This window comes from Prosopis cineraria, unplaced genomic scaffold, assembly GCF_029017545.1.
Source record: "Prosopis cineraria cultivar Desert tree isolate PC_DT_omini unplaced genomic scaffold, ASM2901754v1 PC9, whole genome shotgun sequence".
Classification (NCBI taxonomy): Eukaryota; Viridiplantae; Streptophyta; class Magnoliopsida; order Fabales; family Fabaceae; genus Prosopis; species Prosopis cineraria.
The window spans coordinates 12,246,541-12,274,057 of record NW_026555340.1 but is presented as its reverse complement, the minus strand read 5'-3'; the positions used below and the strand labels follow the sequence as shown (position 1 = coordinate 12,274,057).

General features: G+C 33.7%; 1 protein-coding gene across 2 annotated transcripts; it reads right to left on the bottom strand.

Moving 5' to 3' along the window:
• Window positions 1–7,110: 7,110 nt before the first annotated feature.
• LOC129319459 (DNA repair protein RAD50) lies at window positions 7,111–26,835 on the bottom strand. Of its 2 annotated transcripts, XM_054964534.1 has the most exons (27): window positions 26,419–26,835; window positions 26,248–26,334; window positions 25,889–26,056; window positions 25,189–25,364; window positions 23,343–23,457; window positions 22,630–22,858; window positions 22,252–22,430; window positions 21,991–22,161; window positions 21,779–21,883; window positions 21,588–21,695; window positions 21,278–21,489; window positions 21,091–21,183; window positions 19,778–19,905; window positions 17,887–18,001; window positions 17,643–17,772; window positions 17,328–17,537; window positions 15,508–15,716; window positions 15,098–15,299; window positions 13,519–13,688; window positions 13,084–13,408; window positions 12,158–12,283; window positions 12,023–12,075; window positions 8,938–9,088; window positions 8,792–8,854; window positions 8,044–8,177; window positions 7,832–7,960; window positions 7,111–7,514 (listed from the first exon to the last, which is right to left on the bottom strand). In XM_054964534.1, the coding sequence occupies exons 1-27, from the start codon at window positions 26,539–26,541 to the stop codon at window positions 7,475–7,477; spliced, it is 3,951 nt and encodes a 1,316-aa protein (XP_054820509.1). In that variant the 5' UTR covers window positions 26,542–26,835; the 3' UTR covers window positions 7,111–7,474. The 2 variants fall into 2 exon arrangements, with proteins under 2 accessions (XP_054820509.1, XP_054820510.1); XM_054964535.1 differs by lacking the exons at window positions 26,248–26,334; window positions 26,419–26,835 and adding an exon at window positions 25,599–25,690 and having other exon boundaries at window positions 25,889–26,027.
• Window positions 26,836–27,517: the final 682 nt, after the last annotated feature.

Genomic DNA, 27,517 nt, shown 5'->3' with positions numbered 1-27,517 from the left:
CTTGTGAGTATTTGATGAATTTTATAAATTTTTTTGATAAAAAATTATTTTATGTAAGATTTAACTGTAATTTTTTCTTATACTTTTCTTCTAGGACTTGGTGGTTTTAGCCTTCTGACATTATCATCTCTTATAAGCTTGACCTTCTCCCCAAGGTCAAAAGAGAGGTACAAAAACACAATTTCATCATAATCTTTCCAAGTGGGGACGTTTTGATATGATCCCGCAGAATGAGTACCTGAAAAGCAAAGTGATCAATTTGTTGCACCCAACGAGTCACCAAAACACTAAGATCTTGTTTGGTTATTAAAAAGAAATGGAATGAAATGGATCAAAAAAATCAACACAAAAATGAACTAAGTCATTCTTCCTCCTCATAGTAAGTATGATAAAACTCATTAATATATATTATAAATGTAAAAAACATTACACCTAAAAATTTCATAAATTATAATTTCCAACCCTATAAATTAAAATACTCCTCTCCTTTGTGAATTTAGTTCATTGTTCTTTTTTATCATCTCATTTTTACTTTTATTTTTTTTAATTCATTCCATGTCATTATTTTTTGGTAACCAAGCATGACCTAAGAGGTTGAATAATAAGCCCCTAAGGTAGTGACTCAAGGGGAAGAGGAAAAGAGATCACATCCTGTCCGCTGCCATGGCACTCTTTGAGCATTGAGGCAGGGAAGATTAGACGAATATGAGGGAATCCTCAAGGAGTGCAAGATGATAAGCTACTTGAATGAAAAATGAAAAACAAGACGCGAGTACCCCAGCATACATCACTATGATGTGAAAAATACCACGGGTACACTGTTCGGATCCACTTCGAGCTGAGTGCGCAAGTTGGTCACCTTGGCTGAGTCGGGTGCGGTAGTCAATACCTCATCCATAAACATGGCCCGCTACTTGATAAATCATAATTTTTTTATATAATTTTTATTTCTTTTATTTTTATTTTTTGACATTTGTTTTGAGAATTTTTAAGCATTTTTAACATCGTTTGAATTTGGTAGACTTTATAATTTTAAAAATTTGGGAATAAAAGTATAACTAAAGATAATTTTTGAAAAAAATTAATTTGACACATAAATTAATTTGGGCTATATAAAATTGGGCACTTGGATGAGATTTTGATTGCAAGGCACAAATAAAAATAAAAAGGAGCATAGGGACAAGCTCATCAGTTCCCAATTTCTCATCTCACTTCTTTGTTTTTCTATTTTTATTTCTCACTTATATTATCATGCATCATGCATATATATATAGTTTAGTTTTATTTTAATTTATTAATTTTCTCCTTTAATTTGTTAGTTTTATTTTTTCAGTAGTTAAATAAATTTTTGTAAATATTTTATTATAATCATATACATCCTTAGACACATGTACACTCACACTACTTTAGAGTACTTGCACATGATAACACTACATTTAGGTCACTTTTTAGTTTTATCAAACATGTGCTTAAGAATTTTTCACTGTATAGATTTGGAAAAGTGGGAATTCAACACTTTTGAGGCTTGACATTTACTAGAGATGGGAAATAAATGGATTCAGCTCTTAAGGACTCAAGTTTATAAGCTCGATTACCTTAAAATTTATCATTTTATGAAATTCGACTCTTATTCAAAGGGCTTAAGGCTACATCCGTAAGTCATTTTTCATTTTTTATTTTTTTGAATTTTTAAAAGTTAAAGTTTTCAAATGTAATAATTCATATTTTTTTAAAATACAAGTTATAATATTCAAAATTAAAAATAAATAATAAAAATTCTTATATTAAAGTATAAAAATATACTCTAAAATTTAAATTTAATTTAAAAATTTAAAAAATATTTTGTTTGTAGGGGTAAAAATAAAACAAGTCTAAAAGACTTCTAGAGCCCATTTTAGGGCTTATTAGGAATGAGCTTTAAAGCTTGATTTCTATTAAAAAAAATCATTTTTTAAGCTCAAACCCTTATAAAAACGAGTTTAATTGGATAGGCTGTCAGGTCCAACCTTTATTTATAACTCTAACTTTTACATATTTAAACTCATCTTCTCGAATTCAATTCCTTTCTGTAGAAATTTGCTCACTTTCTCTTCATTTTCATCATTCTCTCTCATCCATATCTCAACATTTAGCTGTTCAAATCAAGATCCTACTTTATCATTGTATTCCTCTCATTCACGCAAAAACCTTCCATCTCTTTTCTTAGTTCGTTGAGTTTGAAGCTTGAAAATTGACGATTTGCCCCCTTGCCCATGATGTGGATGTGGTGTCAGATACATTTTGTGAAAATATTTTCTGCCCAAAAATAAAAATATTTTTTAAAAGGAGCTTCACTTAAAAATTAACATCCTTAAATTTACACTTTTCGAATTTGAATTCATCAACCGTCAAACTCTATTCCTTGGATTACTTGCATGTATCCTCCAATTGAAAGAAATCCTGTTTGAAGCAACCTTCAGACTTTAATGTTCATTAATTAGAAATTATTTCTTTTAAATCCTTAAACAGCCAACGTTAAGGCTTGATGGTGGTTTAATTTTGATTAAACAATATATTAATACGCCAACGGTGTTGTCTAACTTGTTTCTATAAATACATGTGTACGTGCATGAGACTAGTGCAACTCCTTTGAGTTATGGGGCATCTCTCTTCCTCTCCTGCATTCTGCTTCCTTAGTTGGGATTTCTCTCCCTCTATAATTTCTGTTTTCCTGTTCCTTGTTTGTTTTATAGGAGGGGTCGTTTAATCTTGGAGAGTTGCCAACGAGAATGCTGGAATAGCTCTTAAAGAACAATTTCCTCGAACATGATCAGACTGGATTCAACTTCGCTGCCAGCATATAATTGATATTTATCAACCCCCGCCCTCAATATAAGTTGTCAGTAAATTTTTTCACATAAAGCATCGCAGTGATTCGTGAATAGTATGATAAAATGGGAGTCCCTAAGAATTTTTCATTTTATAGTACAGATAAATTGTTTTCATGCGAATAATAGTGTAGTGCATAAATCATTCATTAATGAAACGAAAAGGAAAAAAAAATACAATTTTTTAAAATAATACACTTTATATGATTATTTTTGAGCTTTAATTTGATAAAAAATTGAAGGGGGTGTAAGGAGTATTATTATTCATTAGAGGGAGAATAGAATGAAAGATGGTGAGTGAGAGAATAGATTTAAAGGACGAGCGGTATTTAGGACTTAGAAGATAAATTTAATGATAGTTAGATGCAAAAGAATTTAATAAAATCATAAAAGATTTGGTTACAAATATAAGTTAAAACCGTTGCAAATATGAACGTCTCAATCACAAATCAATGCATGTAAAATTTAAATGGCTAATTTGCAACTGAAACTTATAGTACTACCATTTTCTATGTTTTCTGGTTTAAAAAATATTGCTTCACTAGTCTCATGTGTGAAGTGGAAACTGGTTAAACTTGGGGGTCCTTTTATTTCCCATCTCACGCTTGCATATCACCTTTTATTGTTTGGCTAAAAGACAGATTATGCAATGTTTAGCATAGAAAACGTTTTCAGGAAAGTAAATGATAAATATATCTTAAAAAAAAAAGATAAGCACATTTTTCATTTCCTTTCTAGAAAATATTTTTCTACCTACCATACATTATATAAATGGATGATGGAATACCTAAGCTATTTTTGTGATACTGTTCAACGAAAGGTGAGTGTCACAAGTCTCATCTCGGAGAGCCTCATAAGTAATTTAAAATTTATAAGCTTGAGGAGCTCTTCCACCTAACAGATTAGTTTGTTGGGTGGTGGTACCACTCTCTTTGGGCTTGTGGCCTCAAAAAGAGCCTCCCATAGAGGGTTCCGACCAGTCACAACCAAGTAAAGTGTCGTGAAACGAGAGTTGCCAAAATTATAAGTTTGGGGGCACTCCTATTAGACTCATCTTTTGAAATAAACTCTTCCTTTGGGCTTGTACTCATTATAATGAGGATAAGCAAATCGTCTAAGTTCTCCCAAAAGTATATGCACATAATCCATTCACCTATAAGTATTTGCAACAAGATTGAGAAGTTATAGACTTTATGAATCAGTGGCACAAACAAACAATGAAGAAACACTCGCTCCTAATTTGGATTGGAAGAAAAATATAGAGGGGAAACATCCAAAAGTAGTAATTTTTTTACTATTTTTAGAAATTTTCTCCCTAGTTTTTCCTCATCCATATTCCCCCCCGGCCAGTTTTTCCTTCATTCAAACCAAGCTTCAATCAAGTGGGATGCTCTTTGTCTGTCAATAGAGTTAGGAATAAGGGCCGAGCTTGAAGACCCTATTTAAACAAGAGTTTGGGATTTAAAAATTAAGTTTTTTTAAAGTAACTGATTTGAGGGTTTAGCCTTAATAAGCCTTAAGAAAAAAGGCTCGAACTCGAGCTCAGGCGGCCTTTCAAACCCTGATAAGCCTAGTTATCTTACACACACACACACACACACATATTTGATTGATAATGACACAATTTGGTTACTATTTATTGTAAGTGATGAAGAAAAAGTTATAAAGATAATTAACATTGAATCTCCACCTCCGTTTTTAATAAATAGATCTACATCTAAGAGATCTAATATTTTATTTTTAGATGATGACAGGAAGGATTTAGATTTACATTGATGAATAATTTTTATCTTAAATTTAAAATTTTAAATCTTTAACGAATTTTATGTTGAATTTTAAAATATTCTGTTTAAATTAAAATGTTAGAGTTTTTTTTGGAAAAGAAGGCTTAAGGACTTGGCCCTGAGCCCTTTAATTAAGGGTCAGGCCTTAGAATCAGTTCTAATTTTAGGTACCCGAATTTTAGAGCCTGAACCTTTAACCTCTATCTGTCAAAGGATCATAGAGGGCTAGGCTTTGAAGTTTGAACATCCAACATCGATAAATCAAGCTTATGGAGGCAAAATATTGTGAAAAAGTTGTTGTCCAATGAACAAGGCCTCTAGGCTAGTGTCTACCCATGCAAATTCTTGATATTCTTGATCGGGGGACTAAGGGAGATCATGGCCTCTCAAGTTTTTATTTTATTTTATTTTGTTTTGGTATTATGTATATATTTTATATTTTTGCTTTTCTAAAATTTATTACCTTTATATTATACTTTTTGTCTTTATTATAAAGCATTTCTAATTATCTCATCAAAATCAAAAAGATGTGATTAAGTAGGTTATATATAGAATTTTTATAAAAAATTAATAAAAATATAAATAAATTTTTGTTGGCTAAAACTATTAAACCAATTTTTTTTAATAAAATTTAAGTGTTTCTATTTTGAAAAATTCAATAATTCATTAATAATTTTAACCTTAAAGGACTAACATATTTAATCAAACAAACTACAAGGACATGATTAAAATAAAATAAATTATATGGACTCAATTCAAAATTAATAAAAACTAGGAGAACTTGCAGATTAATTTTGCCTAAAATTTTTAATTTTACTCATGTTTAAATGAAAATTTTTCATATTTACATTATATTCTCTATCATAATTAATGAGTTTAAATAAGAGTAACAGTAAAAAATATTATTAATAATTCATTAAATGCCTTATATTAAAGATTAAAATTCTTTTTTATTAAAAACACCAAATAATAAGGATAGAAAAGTGTCTTAATCTCAAAGTCCTTTCATTTTTAAATCTGAGCTTTAGCCCTACTTGGCTGATAGTGGACTTGAAGGGATTTTCATTGTTGCTAAAACTGGAGATTCCATGCACCGGTCTCTTAACTTAGAAGACATCAAGTGAAAATTTTGATATACTTATTTTTAACAACTCGTTTCTTGACCATAAAAATCTCATGACTTTGTACATGATTTTTCCTTTTGAATAACTAACATTTACATTAACTAATCAGAATACAAAGAGTTCAAGTTCCCCTAAGCATTTCCATCATCATTCTCAAACTCTTAAAAAAGAGGTGGAGGATGATCAAAAATATAAAAGCTAACATCAAGATCATGAGGAAGTCTAGCTAAATAATCCGCATACAAATTGTCCTCCCTAATCAAATGATTAAAATGAGGGTCCCAGCTTCTGTGGGACAATAAACAAGCTTCCATAATAATGTCTCTAAAAGGATGACTATCCTCGCAGAGCCTCTTTGAATGAGGTTGATAGCAGCTGTACAGTCCGTGCTGATGTTCACCTTTCTAAAGCCATAATTCCAGCATAATGTTAGTCCCTGTATAATAGCTATAATCTCTGCAATAGTGGGTGGGACGTTGACAATCTTGCTGCTGAAACTCATGGACATGATTTGATCTCAACCTCTTTCCATAGTTTTTCCATGACCATGTATTGTGTTGTTTTTTTTTAAAAGGAAATTTCCATATATCTTTAGACCTTCAGGTGAAACCAAACGGGCCTTGTTCGGAATTCAAACCCACCAGTACCATCCATATCTGCATTATTAAATTTTGAAAGTTTCAACACTAATATCATCTACATATAGGTCTGCGTTCCCTTCTATTAATGCTAATGATAATATTAAGTCACTGATTATTGATTTAATTGGAAAATGCCCTATTATTTGATTGATTAACTAATCAATCATAATTTTTTTTATACTTTCATCTTTATTTTTATACGAAAGTATTAGTACACAATTAAAGAGAGTAAAATACACGTTTATATAACAAAATTTTAAAACATAAATAAAAATAAAAATACATATGCATTAATTTTATTAGTAGTTTTAATGATTTTTAGACAATTTATGTCAAAAAGAAATATTTTGATATAACATATATAACTTGGCAATGAAAATGAAATCTTAAAAATAAAATGGATGTTTCTATTTTATAATTATTTATACTAGAAAAGATTCATATAAGTTTTAAAAATAAAAATATCCATAATTAAAGTAAAATAGAATGTCAAAGTATATGACTTTAACAGTTAAAGGTTGGTAAATGAAACTAAAATCTCAAAAAATAAAAGGAATGTTTGTATTTGGTAACTATTTATAATAGAAAAGGTTCATATAAATTTCAAAAGGAGAGGCATATGCAATTAAGGAAAAAAAAAATAGAGTATCACTCTAATTAAAAATATATTAATTTAATTATGGCCCATTTAAACTAAGTTTTGAACCGCAAAATATGTCGATCGGTTGAATTGTACTAACATTGATAAAAACTATATAGCTCATTAACTGCTCCTTTCCTATACCATGCTCGGAGTAAAACATTCAATAGGCCTCTTATGTAGCCCTTCCCCAAAGACACAATCATGTTGACAAACATTAATATACAAATTTTAGTCAAAAACAAGCATCATGACATTATAATGATCTCAGACACCTATACCCACCCTAAATCCCCCCCACCCCAAAAAAAAAAAAAAAACTACATAGCATAATTTATTTGAGGCAGGCCTCTGGCTTTAACAAGGTCATATAGCATGCATCTCGGTTGGGGAAACTAGAAGCCTCAAAAACCATCCTCTAATCAAAAATCTCTTGAGCTTCAATTATACTGTGCTGACTGAAAACGTGAGAGAATGAAGTTAAGCAATGGACAATTTTCAACCCCCAATTTCTCTTCAAATTTTACAGAGACAGACAGAATACGTGAGACCTGCTTGAATGGTGAGTTCCATTTGAATGGTAAACCTCACATAGTACAAGTCCTACTCATTTTGTCTGCCTCTCCAAAATTGACAGTTTGATTATCAATATTGGATTCAATTTCAGAGAGAAACCTAGAATCCAAATCCGATGTGATATCCAAGGAAAGCTATAAACATGTGATAGGAAGTAACATGGAAAGGAAATAACAAAACGTTAGTATGTCATTCTTACTGGTCATCCTTTGAGACACGATAATACTTTTCTGCGTGTTGGCGTTGACCAATTAGCTGAGCAAATCGTTCGTCGTGAGTAATTACTATTAGCTGAAAGTTCTCCTGACCTTTCCTGTCCTCCATGATCCTGTATACAAGATATATTAACATGATTTTAGGCATGGTTACTAAGAATAATAATTTAGTATCAACCAGATAACCTGTTCACACCTTAGGAGAGCTGCAGCCAGACTTTCTGCATTTGGCCCATCCAAATTTGTTGTTGGTTCATCAAGTGCTAGAATTCCACAGTTAAGGCAAAACGTCTCGGCCAAAGCCAACCGTATGATAAGGGACGCAAGGACCTGGAACATAGAAATATGGTCGAATACAACAATTTCAGAAAATTACACTGATGTAACCGTAGGGTATACTCAGACCTATAAGAGGAGGCTAGAAGGGAAACAAGGGGCAAGGGCAGAAATGAAAATCCAGCTGACCAAGACTCTTATCCTAAGGGTCTAGATTTTATGGAATAAGCCATGATGTTTCTAGGGTGGCTTTATGTTCAGCTTAACGTTAGAGAGTCACCTCTTTACTTGCTCAATATATTTTTTTTTTTATTTTGTTTTGCACTCAGACCATGTTTTGAAGTCAGATAACAGTGAGGAGAGTGCTGGTCTCTCGAACACCGAGTGAGGGACCATATTTGTGTTGCTCTATTCTATTTCTTTTGCCTTGAAATCAGTTTCATGTATTAGGCAATATGGTTTTGGCCAAAACCAGTGGTTTCTCCTTTTGTACACTGACTCAGTTCTCAGATTATCGATAGCAAAACCTCATAATTTCCCTTTTATTCAGTCAATTCTTGCATTTAATTTCTGAGAAGTGCTGATTGATAGAGCAGAGCTCTATCACACACACTTCTATTTTAATAAGGGAGGTATCAGACACAGTAATGCATTCAGCATTAATCTACCTTCTGACCAGCACTACATCGTCCTCTCATTTCTAACTCTGCATCCCCAGTTTGCATGAGAACCTGCATGAAATTCAAAAGAAACAAGATATAAAAATTTCAACTTAAAAATTTGACAGTTGTCAAAGGGTTGAAAGATTTCAAACCTTGTAGCTGTAGGAACGGGTCCCAGCACCTTCAGAGTCTGAATGGATACTGATGTAGTCAATATCTTGTCCTCTATAAGTTTGCTGCCACAATTCCCTGATTATTTTGTTGATTTCTTCCATTTTCATTGTGTGAAAGCGCATCAATGCTCTGCATCATATAATACACAAGTGCTCATATTGTCAAGCAGTGTTAAGTGGAGGACTAAACTTGTCACTTAAATACAATATCCTGCCATGTATGTCATGTGGGAAAGTAGCAGACAAGATGAATAAACAATAATAACCACAAAAGCCCATGTCAGTAAAGCATTGTGATGAACTGCACAAAAGGAAACATGTTCTACTTCCCCCATGTTGAGGGAGAATAGTAATACATATGCACATATACATGTCAAGCAAAAATGAACTCACTTGAGGCTGAGCTTGCAAATGTCAAAACAAAGGATAATATAATTAAAATAGTCAGACAACATAGCCATAGTCACAAAAACATGATGACAGCCAGGTAAACAGATGATATGGGCAAGTCAGGAATACATTTGCTTGTTCAGAGGTTTTCACAGTAAAGTCTAGAAAAGAGAACTTTGATTAGTGGATGCAGATGGCATCTGATGAAGTGAATAGAATTTTGAATTCGAACAGATAGCATGTTCAGGGCTCTTCAGAGGCCTCCCAGCATGCTCAAGTCGATAATAAAGACACACATTGATTACTCTGCCATGGTTAAGATTCGATTGAACAACTGGAGGGGGGTCACTTACCAGAAAAGGGACGCCAGATATAGTTTTGACTGAAGTAGCATATATAACAAATGTAGATCCATCATTGCAAATGCAATCAACAAATATTGTATGGGAGGGAAGAACGTACCAAGGTAGCCAGCAAGGGGACAGAAAATTATGTTCAGAAAGAGATGGATCTAGGAATATTTTTTTTGAGGGGGGGGGGGGGAGGATTTTTCTTCTTCAATTCATTGTGGCAGGTGGACTTCATAGAAAGTTTTTTTATAACCTGATTTTAAATGTCTGCTTTATATTCATTTTGGAACAGGTGTGGGGGCCCAGCAGGGGTCCCTGCCATCACTAGGTGAAATGTTGACGATGTGAATGTGAAGGCTTGTTAAAGATGAGGCCAATATAGATGCAACATGCAGACAACATAGCAAAATCCCACCGATTCAAAAAGCATTTTGGTTTGGAATCTTTCAGTGGGAGTGGTGGTTTGATAAAACATTAAGAAATGTGTTGGGTGACAAGGATTGATCTTCACAAATTAGTTCAAGGGCTGTTAACAAGGAAGGTTTAAAAAACCAAATAGGCCATTGAACCAGAAAAAGCACTAATTCAAGGGAAATTGCTAGACCGCAATTAGATTGGTTACAATTAATTAAATATAATATTGAAATTTAATAAAATATTATTTTAAATTATAAATATATATGATGAAATAAAACAACCTTTATCTTTTTTTTATTATGAAATATCATTTTAATAATAAAAATCTCATCATAGATATTCAAAATCACTCTAAATGTGTTTAATATTTATGAGCACATATTCATATAAAGGAAATGACAAAGAGTTAAGCATTTTTAAGATGTTAAAATTAAATTATAATGAAATTTAAAAAAATTTAGATAAATAACCAAAAGCACCAATATTAAATATATGTGTTTATATTTAAAAAATAGGTTAAGATATAAGTAAATTAAATCAAGGAATATCAAGGAAAAAAGGAAGCGAACAATGAGCAAGCTACATGCTGATCCTTTGCAAAGTCCCACATCGTGTACAGAGCTGAGAATAAGGGTCAGGCCTAAAAGGCTAAGCTTGGAGGCTTTGTTTAAATAAGGGTTCTGGCTTTAAGAATTAAATTTTTTTAAAGTAGAGAGCCTGGCCTTAATAAGCCTTGTGAAAAAGGGCTTGAGCTCGGGCAACCCTTCAAGCCCTAATAAGCCTGATTATCTAATACACACACACACATCCATACATATATTTGTTGATAATGACACAATTTGGTTAATATTTATCATAGGTGATGAAGAAGAAGTTGCAGAGATAATTGACATTGAATCTTCACCTCTGTCTTCAACAAGTAAATCTACATCTAAGAGATCTAATATTTTATTTTTAGATGATGACAAGGAGCATTTAGATTTATATTGATGAACATTTTAATGTTCATCTTAAATTTAAAATTTTAAATCTTTGTCAAATTTTATGTAAAATTTTGATTTGTTTCATGTTGAATTTTAGAATATTCTGTTTAAATTAAAATGTTGGAGGTTTTTTTTGAGAAAGAAGGCTTAAGGGCCCGACCTTGAGCCAAGCTTTAGAATCAGGTCCAATTTTAGGTAACCAGCTTTAGGGCATGAGCTCTCAAGGGCCGGGCCCATAAGGGTTAGGCCTTGAAGGGTCGGGTCCACTGGATTCCCACCTCTAATCGTGTTGAAGTGGGGGGAGCCAAGGGATGCCTTTAGTATAAAAGTGGTGGGAGAGGCATGCTAGCTCGGCGCAAGGCTGAGCTGTTAATTGGAAGTAATTACAGCTCTTGGCCAAGAAGTGCATTTTTTTAATAGGTCCAGTTTTATGATAGAGAACCAGTCTGGTTTCTGCCAGTCTTTGACTGGTTCCCTATGACTCGTGTTTTATGATTTTCTGGACCAGACACAGGACTGGTTTTCAGTCTGACTGGTTCCTAATCCAACTGGTTTAGTCTATTTTTAAAACTCCGTTACTAAGACTACACTTAGTTTCATATTAAAATGTGAGTATAAACCCAGCAATCACATTTTCCAGCAATGATCTCAAACACTAAATTTGTTCAAGGTCTTTAATGAAACAAACAATCAATAAATGCAACTTTTTTTTTTCCTTTTTTTGAGTCACACAAAAAAGACAGCACACAAACTGGTTGAAAGGAAAGCAAAGCACAAGGTACACTAGAAGAAACCCACTTCCAGCACAAGGAAAATTATAAGAATGAATCCATTGTATAACTTAATTTGCATGTCACAACTAATTTAACCTTTCAGATGTACGTGGTATATTGAATGTAAACATTATTGAAATTTAAGTCTCACTTATCAAGTGCATTGTAGTATCTGTCCAGATCCTTGTTTGCCATTTCAGTTGTCTGCAAAGAAATAGAGCTATTATCATGACAAAAGAGTATCAAAGCAGAAAAGGTAAGAGTAGAATATAGAAGTAGGTAACACCTTAAGCTGTATAAGCTGGTCAAAGTATCTTTTATCTATGTCCTTGTATTGAGCTTGCTTAAGATCGATCTTATTTTTTGAAATATTGCTCTGGTACACAGACATTGTTCCATGACACCTGTTTAACTGTCTCCAAGGTGGGCAGGCATAGCCAAAAGAAATAGAAACAAGGTGTCAAATGTATATAAGGAAGTAAAGTAAATACGCCATGCGTATATGAGCAAATAAGCAACCAAATAAATAAAAGCATTCGATAAATGATATATACATTTTCCCATGAAAACTTAAAAAAGAAAGCTTTATTTTTACCAAGCATATCTTTTTGCTTTCATCAACAGCAATGGACCCACAAATATCATCATTCATATTTATCTCCCAGCATGCGTTCTATATTGCATTTTTTGTAACAAAATCATGGTGGAGTAGTAACACATAAAATTCTGGGCTCTAGCAACTCTAGCTAAATCACATTTGGCCAGAAATGAGCTCTCCAATTCCTTGTTATATAGGTGAATCGACCAATTCAATTATAGCAACTTAATCCATCACATTTTGGTGAAAATTCAAGTAGTGATTTATTGAAAATGGTGAGAACTACTTAAACTTGAGGTGTCAATTAACTCGTGGATTGTACTTGTATACTAGTACTAATCGCAAGTTATAATATTTTTCAGGCCTCATATAATTCTTTCTCCTGATAAGTGTGTCGTGAGGCCAAACTTGATAATAACTTGTTTCAAGTAATGGCACTGTCAGTTTACCAGGGTTAGTTATGTTGAGTTAAAACTATCAAGAAAGACAAGTGTGTCATGTGCAAATGGTGTTCAGAATTTTGTCCAACAGGCAAGTGTTTTTACGTGATAGATCATTATCTAAGCAACAATAATGGTGTTTTCACACAAAAAGGCCCATGTATTTGAAAATACCTCAGAAAGCAGCCTCTCCTTCTCATGTGATAGTTTCTGGAGTTCACTTTCAAACGTTGAAATCCCTCCAATCTTCAGCATTCTTTCTTCCAGAGTTTCAATTTCACTTTCAAGCTCATCTACTTTAGCTTTTGTTTTCCGGTAATTCAAGTTGTCATCAATATTTCTTTTTAATTGATCTTGATTTCGCATCAAATCTTTACTTTTGTTTAGTTCGGATAAAATTTCCTTCTTTCTGATATCACAACTTTGAAGTTGGGATTCTGATAGAGATTTCTTTTCCTGTAGTTCCCTCAGCCTGTCTCCTTTTCTTAAATCATTGTACCTACCCAGGCAAAACAAGCAATTAAGTGGTTAATTCCTTTTTAATAAAGGGATCAAGTGGAATCATGAAACTTAAAACATCTAATAAATCTTCAGTTTGGTAAGTCTTACTCTTTGATTTTGGAATTCATTTTAAATAGTGCTTCAGCTTCTTGCTGGTAACTTCTCTTTTGTTCAAGCATATCCTCATGCTCTTGACCAAGTCTAATTTTCACTTCATTATAGCCAGCAAGTAATCGACCCTTTTCCTTGGATAGCGGTCCTAGGGCGTCTGATAAATGCTGCAAAAAACAAATCGACATGTCAATCATGGAGTATAATTATGTTCACAAGAGGAGAGAGAAATGCAGTTGAGAATTTTTAAAAGCTTAGCTACAAATGCACAAATTACCAAGCTTACCAATTTTGATGAAGTGGCATAATTTTGAAAAACATCAAGTGTATAGATTTTTCCCCAATAAACAACCACAATGCAACATACTTAAAAAGAAGGGGGAATCAAATAAAACGGACCCAAAGCAAAAGCTAAAATAGAAACATTAAAAATATGTCAATGATCTGCATCAATAAAAAGTAGTCATTCCATTTATATAGGCATGGAGCAAGCCGCCATACTCATGATTTGTGATAAGTGCAGTTTGCATATGCTATTATATTAACACATAGATATAGAAAACATTAGCAGAAATGTTTGTAAGTTGTCAACAAAAAAATTGTAAGCTCTCGCCAGCACAAGGATTGGGGTAGAAATGCCATTGCATTATAAACCAGCCATGCCGAATCAAGTATTAGCACACTCCAGTTTCTATATTTAAAATAGAACAAGCACAAATTCCATCGTAGATTTGTGATAAGTGCCGTTTGCATATGCTATTATATTAACACATAGATATAGAAAACATTAGCAGAAATGTTTGTAAGTTGTCAACAAAAAAATTGTAAGCTCTCGCCAGCACAAGGATTGGGGTAGAAATGCCATTGCATTATAAACCAGCCATGCCGAATCAAGTATTAGCACACTCCAGTTTCTATATTTAAAATAGAACAAGCACAAATTCCATCGTAGATTTGTGATAAGTGCCGTTTGCATATGCTATTATATTAACATATAGATATAGACAACATTAGCAGAAATGTTTGTATGTTGTCAACAAAAAAATTGTAAGCTCTCGCCAGCACAAGGCTTGGGGTAGAAAGGCCAATGCATTATAAACCAGCCATGCCGAATCAAGTATTAGCACACTCCAGTTTCTATATTTAAAATAGAATGAGCACAAATTCCATCGTAGATTTTAATCAACCCAAGCTGAGGTTACTCATGATTGGTTCAATAAAAAAACCCAAATACAATATACGCTAGTGTGCACATACATTAATTATTGAAAAAAAACCACAAACTATAATTTATGATAGGCATATGTTAATATGCCTACATACATTATAATTTTTTATTATTTATTCATTATGCATTTATGCTTTTTAATAAATATAAATACACACAAACACACACACATGTATATATAAAATTCTTTATGAACAAGTTCTTGATAAAAGAGTATTAATATTTTAATAAATTTGTTCATTTCATAAATGAACAGTGAAATCCAAGTTTTAAAGTAGTATTTCACAGGCGGCTAGGATCTGTAACACCTCCGTATCTACCCATAAATAACTAAAATCAGTAGGTAACCTTCTCATCAAGATCAACTGAATTCTTTTCTTCAATCAAGCGTTCCAGTTCTTCTTCTACCCTTTTAACGTCTTGCAATGTGTTAGCCACTTTCACTTTCTCTTCCCTAAGAGTGTGCCACCTAATTTGAACGTTTGATAAATCATTCTCCATATACCTCTGTTCTTCCCTCAGCTTCTCCAATTCATTATGCAAAGTATCCCTTGTTATGCATTAAAAAAAAATTGTAAGAAAAAGCTAACTGGGGGAAAATAAATAGGATATAAAGGTTCTGTGGAAATGGCAGATGAAGATAATTTTAATAAAAGCATGTTTGCTAATTAAGATCTGGATTACTCAATGGATTATGTTAATACATAGGTGTACTTAAGTAAAACTATTCTCTTTCAAGGGAATAAAAAGCTATTTACTTTGTGCCCTGCAACGTGTTCAGCTCCAATTGAATTTCTTCCAGGGTCCTCGCTCCTTGTCCACGGAAATCAAGCTTATATTCTAAATCCTCAACTTGTCTTTGCAAAGCTTGAATTTCTTGAAAGAGCCGGTCAGCAGAATCAATGGGCTGTAACAAGCTTTCAACCAAATCCTTGTCAGCCTTCACTTGAGCTAAAACACCTAAAACCTGACAAAGAAGTTTTGATGAAGAAGAAATCTTGTTAGAACAAAAAACAATGATTTTATCATCTAAAACCTGAATGAACTGCAGCAGTATATATGCTAGAACAGGTAATACCATAAAAAATAATCATCCTTACCTAAAAGGCAAAATAAATATGAGGTGAACATAGATGAGCGTCTCTTTAAAGCAAAAAAGTACTCCATGATTTTCCAAGGTTTAAAAAAAAAAAATAGAAAAGCAGAAAATTTATAGCACTATAAAAATTATGTTCTCCACAAATTTTTTAGCACTCTGATTTTTATTTAGAGCAAAATCTCTCGTTAAAGCAGAGATCTTTTGAGCTACAAGAAATGGGTAATCAAATAAGCACCTATACTTTACCTGTCTCCTTTCTCATGATGCATATGGAGGGGGGAAAAAAATGAATCACGCCAATATTACAGTACAAAAACTTCAAACAAAAGGCATGTTGCTGAACTGAAGGTCAGAAAAGCAAATTTGTTATTGCTTTTTTTGTTTTTTGTTTTTTGCAGAAGTAAGTAGATCATTTTTCCCTCTTGAACTAGGATGTTTAGAAGCATAGAGTGAATATGAAATCTACAAATAGAATTGCTGGAGCAATGGAAGCAGTATTATAGTGGTCTCTCGCATTCATATTTTAATTGATGGAGAATAAAGTCATATGGGATGCCTAAATCCCACATTGAGTACTATGATGTCTTGTTCTATAGGGCACTTAAGTGGATTGATTCTCCCACCTCAATGGCTAGCTTTTGCAAGAAAGTTGTCCATTCCCTTAAGTATATATCAATTGGTATATGAGCTTGGTTGTTGATGATTTCAAAAAGGACTGCCTACAAAAAGTTCTGATTGATGGAGAATTCTAACTAATGAGAAAGCTAATTAAAGTGCCGTTCTAGGTATCGGATGTCAGCTCCCCAATGGAAGTCAAAAGATAGAGACTAAAATGGTCCTCAATATTCAAAAGTAGTAGACACCATGAATTAGAGGCAAGTAAACTGACAGAACAAAGTTTTAACAAGCAAAATAACATAGCTATTAAAGCACCAAAGTTTGTGAGAGAAGAGACTTGTGGCTTAAGATTATGAGATGATGACCCAGCATCAGCTGCTACCAACCAAAAGAACAACTCTACAAAGAGACTAACTAAATTTTACTTTCTGTCCCTTCTTTCTCTAACATAAGTATTATTTAGAAAAAGTAAATGACTTACAAAAGAAAGTGGTGACAAAATACAAAAATAGGGAATAAGCCTACAAGGAAACTAACACCACAACAATATACACATTGCCCACAGAAAATGGATAGTTCTGCAAGAGCTATCTCAACTAAGGGTATTAAGCATCACCCTCACCCACTCTTTGCAAAATATATAAAATGCTAAAGTCTTAATCAGCTTGTTGCTAACTGCAAACACATAAATAAAGGCAAGAAGATTACAAGGCACTTTAGCAATTTGAAATATAAAGAAAAAAATGCAACATTGTTCCTGTTACCTCCTATGCTTTGCATTTAGCACGCACCCGCAAGGAGGAGGAAGAGAAAAGCAATTTAAAGCAAACACAAAGAATGTAATGCTATAATAGTAATTACATCATCAAGCGCCTGAGATTGATTATCAAGCTCTTCAGTAAGCTGCTGGAGTTCCTTTTCTCTATTAGGAATTGTCTCCTTGCAAATTTTGACATATTCTTCATAAATAAGACGAAGCTTGTCCAACTGCTGATAATGAGAGTCTGCATTGGAGCACTCAACAGCAAGAACTTTCATATGCTCAGTAGTACTAGAAGCCTTAACTCTTTGCTGTTATAACCAAAAAAACAATAAGAAAAAACAACACAAAACAGTATGAAGTGTTTTCTCTGAGACAATATATTACATTAATATAAAATAATAAACAGTAAGAACCTTCTTGACAAAATCATCTTCTTCTTCTGGAGAGAAAGGGCGCTCACAACAGGGGCAAAGATGACGAGCTCGAGCAAGCTTTTCAAAAGGATCAAACATTTGTCGCATGCCATCAGCCACGTTACATTTGCTGCAGGAAATCACCAGATAATGAATTAATATATTTGAGACTAGCTGAAACAGTAATATGTTCACCAGGATAACAGGATAACTTGATCAATGTGGTGTGTAACATAAATTTGACCTTGTCAATTCATCTCTTTTTGCCTTGGAAGCCTCTAAAACTTTGAGATAAGAATCAACTTCAGAAGATTGTGGATCCAAAGACTGGAGCTTGGATTCAATAAATCTCCTTCTTGCTGTAAAAAGATTATTTAAATTCAACAATTCTGCATCGTTGAAGGCATATAGTGAACTAGGACGCAAGACAAAGAAAACCAACATAAAGAATACATGACTTCAATTGACCACACCATTGGTCATGTCGGAGACTCATGAAATGATAAATTAGGCAATGCCAATTCAAAAATCTTGCACCTATTATCAATGTTTGATATACATAAATCATAAGGAACTCAATAGCCCTATCATAACCAAGTAGACATTCAACACAAGGACCTGTACTGTGCTCATTGTTACTTGATATCTAAAGCATGTAATGTTAGACGATTTGTCAGTATCAAAGTCATTCCTATCATAATTGCAACCCAATACTTTAAGCACCAAGAATAATATTTCTATTCGTAAAGAGGAATAATTGAATTGCTTATTTTATTCATATGAACAATCTTACATAAAAACAAAGCAGGAGCTTCTAGACTTAGTTACAAATGTTCTATCATAACGGCTATTCTGATCTTATAATCAAGCTGATTATGATTACAATATATCTAAAATAAATGAAAGAATATTCTGTGACTCTATTATTCATATAAAAATATATGAACAAAAATGAGAGAATGATTCACTGATTGCGCCAATAATATATATTTGGTGGATGTAAAGCAAAAAGATATAGAATGGAAACCCTACAATACTTGCATTATTAATATAAAATGGCATGCAATTATATCCAACAACGACTGGAAGAGCAAGGATGTACAACTAGTTTAGAAGAGAAAAGTAAGACCAAGAAGCAAGAGAAGATATCCCCTAGTATTTGAGCAACTAGAGGCTCTCTATATTAGCCTGCAAATGTTCTCCTTTACCTCACTCCACTCCAGCCTAAACACTCACTCATGACTACCATCACCCTCCCTAGAAGCCAAAAAAAAAAAAGCAAGCACACACACGCATTCTCACTCAAATATTCTGCACTGACAGGCAGGCTAGGGATACATCATCACAATTAACACCATTCCCCCTCTCTAATTTCTTTTTATTCATTCTGCCACAAATGTTAATGGGCCATGATCCAGTGGAAATAAATGCATCTTTACCTCCCCAGGAAAGTGTCACCTTGTCCTCAAAGTAGATAAGAACAAATCAGCACTTGAATAACTTGAAAGTCTTCCCAAGCACTTCCAATTTCTGGAAGGCCCCTCCATTTAAATAGAGCTCAATTTTCTCACTGAGTGGGTTGTGCATATGAATAGTTGAATCTTCATCATGATTCTCACAATAAACAAGTTCTAGGGTTGGAATAACATCCATTTTGCAAAAGCAAAGACATGGAAGAAAAGAGGAACAAAAGATATTTGCCAGTGTTTGAAAAGCTATCCTCGCCTTCTCCACTCAACTCTCCAGCAAAAATACTCCCTGAAAACTCTCTCTCTCTCTCTCTCACACACGCACACACACACTATATCACCCTGCCCTGCATTGAACTAGTCGGGCTAAGGGGATATCATGCAATTCACACTAGCCTCCCAGGCTCAGGCCCTCTCTTTTCTATTTCCATTTTAATCAATCTGCTAAAAGTCTTAATGGGACACGATCCAGGGGATGCACAACCATCAATATATATAACGACACTATAAAATGCAACCATCCCCCATGTGGAAGAAAAGTTGTCAAGATTCCCACACTAATTGTAAGTATTTCAACAGATTCGGAACTCATACAAATTCACTGAAAAAACTACAGTTTTTTTTTTTTTTTAAATTTGAGTTCTTTGAAGGATAGATGACACTTACATTCCATATCCTTGCGATGTTTTGATAGATTATTATTAATTTCATTTATTTTCATCTGCAGCATATTCACTTCCTTCTCAGCTTCACGGTACTTGGCATTTATATCATCAAATTCAACTCCAGCAGACCTGCAACTCAAGAAGCATAAACAAGAGATAATCAACAAACATAGGGGTTTTCATAAAATGAAAGCATGTTGTTAGAATGTATTGTAATTGTTGTAACAAATTAGAAATTAATTAGGACATATTCTTTCTATCCTTTCTTCTCCTAGGATCAAGGGATAATAATCCCTTTATTCATTATACACATCTACGTTTATTTCCCTCCTAGATTTACTCCCTCATACGTCTGTACGTAATCATATCAATGACAGTCATCAGAAAACCTTTTCAGATCTCTCTCTGTCCATATAATACCAAAAATGTTAAAAGTAGAAGCATCTACTATGGCAGAGAGATATGCCTGGACAAACAGAACACGTACATGATTTGAATAATTATAATGTTTGAATGATTATCATTGAAATGCTCGCCTCCTTGCAAAACAGCCAGACCAGTTGTGAATAATCCATATACTAGTTTTTAAAAATGATGAAAAAGCCCTGGCAATTTATTTGATTAATAAGTAATTATATAAAAGAAGAAATTAATAAGAAATCCATTTATTTGTTGCGTTACAAGGTTCAAGGCTGACATCAGGCATCCTCTATGAGAAAGAATGACATTGAATGCGATAGGACTGTCTGAGGGCATGCTTGGTTAGATGAACAAAAATGGATCATTTTCCCTTGCACAAAAAACAATATATGTAATATTTGGTATGCTGATGTCATTATTACTTAGAAACAACTGTATTTTCTCAATCAGGGACATTAAGGACATCTCTCATCTACAAAATCATTTCCCTGGCATATTTTTCTCTCCATGCTGTGCAGTTCAAAGTGAACACCCCTCTTTTCTGCTACGAATCAGCAGGTTTGATCAAAATGGGCTAGTTACATTTTTGGTACAATTACAAATAAACAGGTGGAATACTTGAACAAATAAAAAGTTATTAGTGCTTCCCACCTTGGAAGCATGGACATTGACAGAGACAAGATGGACACAGCAACATAACAAATTAGAAGGGTGACATGGTGTCCCATTGCATCTCAAACAAGGGTTTGATATACTCAAACAAAGACATGTCTTTTCCTTAAGTGTTTGGGCATTATAGTTCATGACAATTCTTTGCTGTCATTTTTTATAATAACTCTCTCTCTCTCTCTCCCTGTGCGCACGCAAAAGCAAGAAAGAAAGAACTTGACCAACCTTGCTGCCTGTGTAATTTCCTTCTTCAAGTCCTTATCAGAAGGAACCCTTCCCTTTAGAACCCTTCTTACGTTATCCTTGTGGTCATCTATTCTGAAAGAACCCAACAAATAAGCATATACTTCAAAAAAGAAATATCATGAACAAGAAGCTGAGAGTCAAGGAGATGAAAAGATTATCAACTTACATCTTCATATGCTTTTTCTTCTGATTCTCCAACTCTGCCTTCTTCAAAGACAGCTTCACTCTGTCCTCTGAATCAGAAGCCATAATATCCTTCTCACGATTGACAGCCTTAATTTTTTGCTCTACGCTAAAGAGTTCACCCTGCTTTTGACGTATGTTTGCTTCAAATTCTTTTTCAGCAAGTTGATTCGTCTTCCTCTCAACTTCAATCCGCTACATTCATTACTAGCAAAATATCAACCTAGTTTTCTAAAGTCTTAAATTACAATTATTAACCACCAAACAACAGCATAAAGGAGAGCATTCCTTACCAAATTTCTTTCTCGTTCATCAATATGACTAAGATTTACATTAGAAATTAGTAGTTCAAATGAATCTCGCTCTTTTTTCTTCTCTTCAATTCGCTTTGAAATGCCACTCTGCATATTTAACAGTGTCCATTAGCATCACACAAATAACATGATAGATCTTTGACAAGAGACATGTGCATTTAAACACAAACCCTGATGTCTATTTTAGCTTGTTTTTGAGCCTCAGTGTTTTTCCAGCGGTCATTTGCATCCATGTAAAGATCCCATGCTGTCTTAAGTTCAATTTCATTTGTGTTCTGCACAAACATTCAACAGACACGCATATCTCAAAATATCATCCTTCCAATATTTTCAAACCTCTAAAGCGTATTTCAGAAAATCCTTAAGTAGAAACATGAGTTACCTTTTTCTCTTGAAGATCCTTCTCAAGATCCATCAACCTTGACTTTATACGATTTGTTAAGTTCAAGGCAACTTCATCGCTGAAGGGGAACGTTGGAAGAGACCCAAAATTATGCTTAACAAAAATATTTTGTATGGAGGAATCACGTTCATTCTTCAAAGATGTGTGAGCCTGCAGCAATTAAAAGTAGAGATACAATTAAACTTACAACTTGCATAGCTAAATGGCTTTACAGACACCAACTTGTGTATTGAACCCTACATCTGCTTCAGTCTGTAGCTTGCTTATCTCCCATATGGAATCATCAATAGTCTTCTTAAGGAATGAACTTTTAGTGTCAATATCATTCATCTCCCTCTCCAACTTGCCTATTTTTGTTTCTAAAATAGCAATTCTTTCTTCAAACTTAGTCTTCCATTCCATCAACTCTTCATCAGTGTCTGGTCAAAATAAGTAGAAGAAAAGCATGAGGAACTCTAGAACTCTCAAAATATTATAAATGCCCAATTCATGTAACAGAGTAAAACTTCAGAAAAATAATAATAATAACTTGATATGAAAACATGGAAAAGGAATTTAAAAGTGAATCATGAATAAATATAAACAATTGGCTCATTCCATCGACCATGATCAATGAACCTTCATTCTCCTCAGAAAGAGCTGCATACTGTTTCTCTTGTTCCTCAAACAAAGTGCTCCGTCGAGCACTTGTAGTTGATATCAAGTCCTGCAGTTTCCGTAAATCTTTCAATGTTGCCTCTGCATTATGAATTTTGTCATCCAAATTTTGAATACTCGCTTCCAATTCTTGCATCTGACATTTTAGAGATTCTGTTTTCTCTTGATCCTGTCCAATGCTTTCCCGAAGCTGTAAGACAATAAATTTTATAATTAATTCACTTTTCATATTAACATATTGTAGTTAAATTAAACTGAAACAGAACCTAGTTACCAAATAAACTTTTTATAATGCCTTGGTTCAAACATATCCAGCACAAAGAAAGTCACAGGAATATAAAAAAAAAAATCCACTGCAGTCAGGAGGACATAACTGACAAGGGAGAATATAATGGCAGTGCACAAATAGGATTGTGAAACAAAAAAAGAAAGCTGTGACCAAATAAGCACAACAAAGAGAATTTAAGAGGATATGCTTAATCAATTTTTGAAGATTAATGTCATTTTAATTTTAATTTATTTTAAGTCCAAAAACCAGGGGAGTAAGACACATTAACTACAAATTTTAGAATTCACATTCATAGATCATTACCACGGAGAGTAGAGATGGAATGAGAAGATAATTTATGATCTTCATCTTGAGATTTATCAAAAATTGGTACAAGGAAACTAACCTTGTATGCAGCATCTTTTAGAGTTTGAAGATTTTCAAGCTTCAACCTGTAAGTCTTAATCTCTTGAGCTTGTTCCTTGTGAAGTTTTTTTATAACCTCTAATGCCTTTGTGTATCTGCTCAGCATAATAGTACATATTTAATGCATGAACCAACTCAAAGTCATAAACACCAGTACTTCCAATGCACCTTAGCATGTTAACTAGCAAAGGAGAAAATATAACAATTAAAAAGAGCCATATTTAGATTGCTTCAACACATAAAGCATCTAAACCTAAGAATTTTCAAAATCTCCCACTTGAATTCCATGTCAAAGGAATGGAACCAGAAACAAATTACTTTTACACTTGCTAATTCAAGGAAACAAAAATGGACACCATGGAAATATGAGAAGTTAATCAGAACTCATAATAATAATAATAATAATAATAATTATCGGCCGCCAAAGTTAAGAGGCCAAATACAAGTAAAGTTAAATAGGTTAAAATCAGGGTCCATGGAACCTTCTAGCCTTAAGCTTGTTGAGCTACAATATTGAGATTGAGGAATGGAAAGATTGACATCCTAAATATAGGAAACAGTTGTGAATGTAGACAGATCCTGAATAGACACAAATGTAATCAAAAGAACTAAACTTGGGTTAAGCCCCACCTAACCTTGCACCAAGTAAACTTGAGTTATGGAGGAGGTTAATGGAGTCAAAAGGTTAAGTAGGAGTAAAATGGAATATCTATATTATAATTTTGATAAGAGGTCAATAAGTAACAAGTTGGAAGTGAAATTGGGTGATCAAATCATATCTCAAGTGAAAAAGTGTAGATATTTGAGAGCGATTATTCAACATAATGGGGAAACTGATGGAGATATTGCACGGAGGATACAAGCTAAGTGGTTTAATTGGAAAAAAGCTAAAAGAGTTATCTGCGACCGTAAGATACCTAATAAACTTAAAAGAAAGTTTTATCGAACTGCTATAGGACCAGCAATATTATATGATAGTGAATGTTGGGCTTTCACGGGACAATAAGAGCATAAAATTGGAGTAGCAGAGATGAGAATGTTGAAATAGATGTGCAAATATATACATAAAGACAAAATCCAAAATAAGTACATACAAGAAAAAGTGAGCGTTGCACTTATTGAAAAAAAAATGATAAAAAATTATTTAAGGTGGTTTGAACATGTACAAAGAAAATCACGAGAAACACCTATGAGGAGGGTTGAATAGATAACTTTGAACCTTGTAAAAAAGGATAAAGGAAGGCCAAAGAAAACACTTTTAAAAGTTATTGATCGAGACCTTTTAATTAACAATATTTCTAAAAGCTCGATAAATGATAGCACACAATGGCATCATATAATCCATGTAGCCAACCTCACCTAGGGGATAAGGCTTGTTGTTGTTGTTGTTATCCATTAAAATTCAATTCATTAGTAAGCAAGGTGGTAATGATAATTTGAGAAGGTAGGGAAAACATGACTTCTCTAAAATGGATTTTAGTAACAAGTACAAATGAGTAAGATGGAGCAATTGGATAGGGTCCTTGATAGTAAAGGGTTTGATGTTAGATTACAAGTTCTTTTATTATCACACAATCACAATGATTGTGAAATGAATAATTACAATGCTTACCATATTCAAATTCCCAAATTACATGATTGCCAGGTCAAACTGATTTAAAAAGAGACAGTTACAGAGTCCCAAGAATAGCCCATCATTCATGAAAAGGAAAGCCATAAGTATGAGACAGTGACAGTATCTTCACATGTCCAATTTCACATAACTTGCTGTAAACAAATAGGAGAGACTTAGCATGAAAGAAGGGTTCTTCAAGTAAATATGATACCGAGTTGCAGAAAAGATATCATCAAACTTTTTCTTCAATGTGGAAGAATCCTGCAGTGGCCAATTGGCTTCATCTTGATGAACAAATATAACATTTTCCAAAATGGCCTTTGAGACACCCATCAATGCAGAAATTTCTCGATCCATATCAGCACATCTATAGCTGAGGCAAACTTTCTGCAGAGACGAATCAGGAAGAAAATAAAAAGGCAAATGGACAATTATTAATATATAATAACTAATATGCAAGAGGGAATACGAAGTGCAGTACAACATATGCAACCACCAACAACTGGAAAATCCAACAGGCCAATTATGTACTAGACATGCACAAGCTTTCAAAAAGAACCAAAACCCAGAGTTGCAATGGATAAATTAGAATAGGACTTGTATATTCTTAAGTTGTTGGACCTGCGTTCCTTAGCATGCCTCTCGCTGCAAAATGCAACATCGACAAATTTTTGTGGTTTTCCCAAACACCTCAGTCTCAGTCAGCAGCAATGCTGTGTAAATTTCAAGTTCATTACTATTATAGAACACTTTACAGATGACTAAAAAGTTTGCAGTTCTCCATCAGCATAGAATTTTGAAGAAAGGGAAACGAATCACTATTTTTTGCGAAGTCCACTTGGAATAAAAATTAATAAGCAAAACAAAGACCCCATCGGGCTTCCAGATTGTAACAACCACAAGAATCGTACCTCCCCAGTATGAGGATTGATTGTCTGAAGTACACTCTCGATCGCCTTATATTCCATCTTTGATGCCTTTTGCGTTAACTGAAATGATCTTATGCTTACCACATCTTTACCTGCTGCTGTCTTGAATCGTAGTTTAATCTGCCCCTTCGTTTCGGTTTCTCCAGCTACCTACAATCAAAAACCCCCGGGGGAGAACCCAGGGGAAAAAAAACACTTGCGTGTTTTATTCTTCTCGACACGGAAAAGAAGGGGAAATGCACTCTCATAAGCTATCTAGAACTGTTAAGAAAATGCCCACTTCCCTAAACACTTGAGTAAAATGTTTAAGCACTCTACATAAACATTAGAAGAAAACAGACCTTGGGGTCATGAATGAAGCTGTGGCCAGACCTAGCATTAGGAGGCAACTCCCCAGTGCATGAAAGCTTCAAGCATTCAATAATTGTCTGCGCAACGAAATTTGAAAAATGTCACAGATAGAGCTAAATGGCTGAGTATGAACCACAAGAGGTCAAACATATTCTACTGACGGTTTTGCCGGCTCCATTGGGTCCAACAATTAGGGTTAAGGGCTTGAAGAAGGTGATGACGTTCTTGTTTTCCGGGTCGAAGCTCCGAATACCCTTGATCAACATCTTATCGACCGTACTCATCTTTCCTCAGCCGTATTCCCTGCGTTTGGCCCAGGGATTCCAATGGAACACTGATGAGTACGAAGAGTGAAGACTGGTTCGGAAATGGAGAAGTGATTAGTAGCCCCGTGCTGCAGGAAAAGGCGGGACTGACACAACAAGGTTCTTGCTCGCTTTTTTTTCCCCCCGAATTTTGATCAAAGCTAGATTTTAGGCACGTCGTGATGAAGAAGAGAGAACACCTAACCCCCGGAAACCCGACGAGGCACCCGACCTGCAGGCCTGACGTATGTCAGCGGGAAAAGGCGGGACTGACACAACGTCGTTCCTGTATTGCTTTTTTTTTTTTTTTCTTTCGAATTTTGATCAAAACTAGAATTTGGCCCCATCCATTTACATGCAATTAGGGCCGCCCACTTTGCCTATTATCCCCCCCCCCTCTCTCTCTCTCTCACTCTCTCTCACGCGCGCGCACACACACAATTTGATATTTTGAAGAACTAAAATATTAAAATTTAGAATCATAAAAGTATTCAAGATATTTTTAAGAAATTCAGTTGATGAAATTAATTAATTATATAAATTAAATTAAATTTGTAAAGTTTAAATTTCTTAAAATAAACTAGACTTAGTGTCTCTTTGGATAACATGTGGAATTAATTTTAGAAGCTAAAACTATGATTTTATGAAAAATATTTCTAAACACCCATATTATATGTTAAAATTAATTATAAATCCAAAACCATGCTTTTATAAAAATATCCAAACACTCATTATATATGTTAAAATTAATTATGAACTCAAAACTATAGTTTTCTTAAAATACCTCTTATTATGTCCAAATAAATTATGGACCAAAAAATATTATTTGTAAAACAACTTAGATGAGTTTTGGATAAATTTTTAGAAACCTATAATTAAAAAATTAAAGCAAATAATAGTAACTTATGAAATCAGCATGGTTTTAGATTCATAATTGATTTTAACAGGTATAGGA

Bases quoted from the DNA above. Each gene is read 5' to 3' on its own strand.
- LOC129319459 (XM_054964534.1), bottom strand. From the start codon at position 26,541: ATGAGTACGGTCGATAAGATGTTGATCAAGGGTATTCGGAGCTTCGAC. The intron at 17,538-17,642 runs GTTCTTACTGTT...TGGTTATAACAG, and splicing joins AAGATGATTTTGTCAAGAAG to CAAAGAGTTAAGGCTTCTAG. The intron at 9,089-12,022 runs GTGAGACTTAAA...TATATGATGCAG, and splicing joins TACTACAATGCACTTGATAA to AGCATTGATGCGCTTTCACA.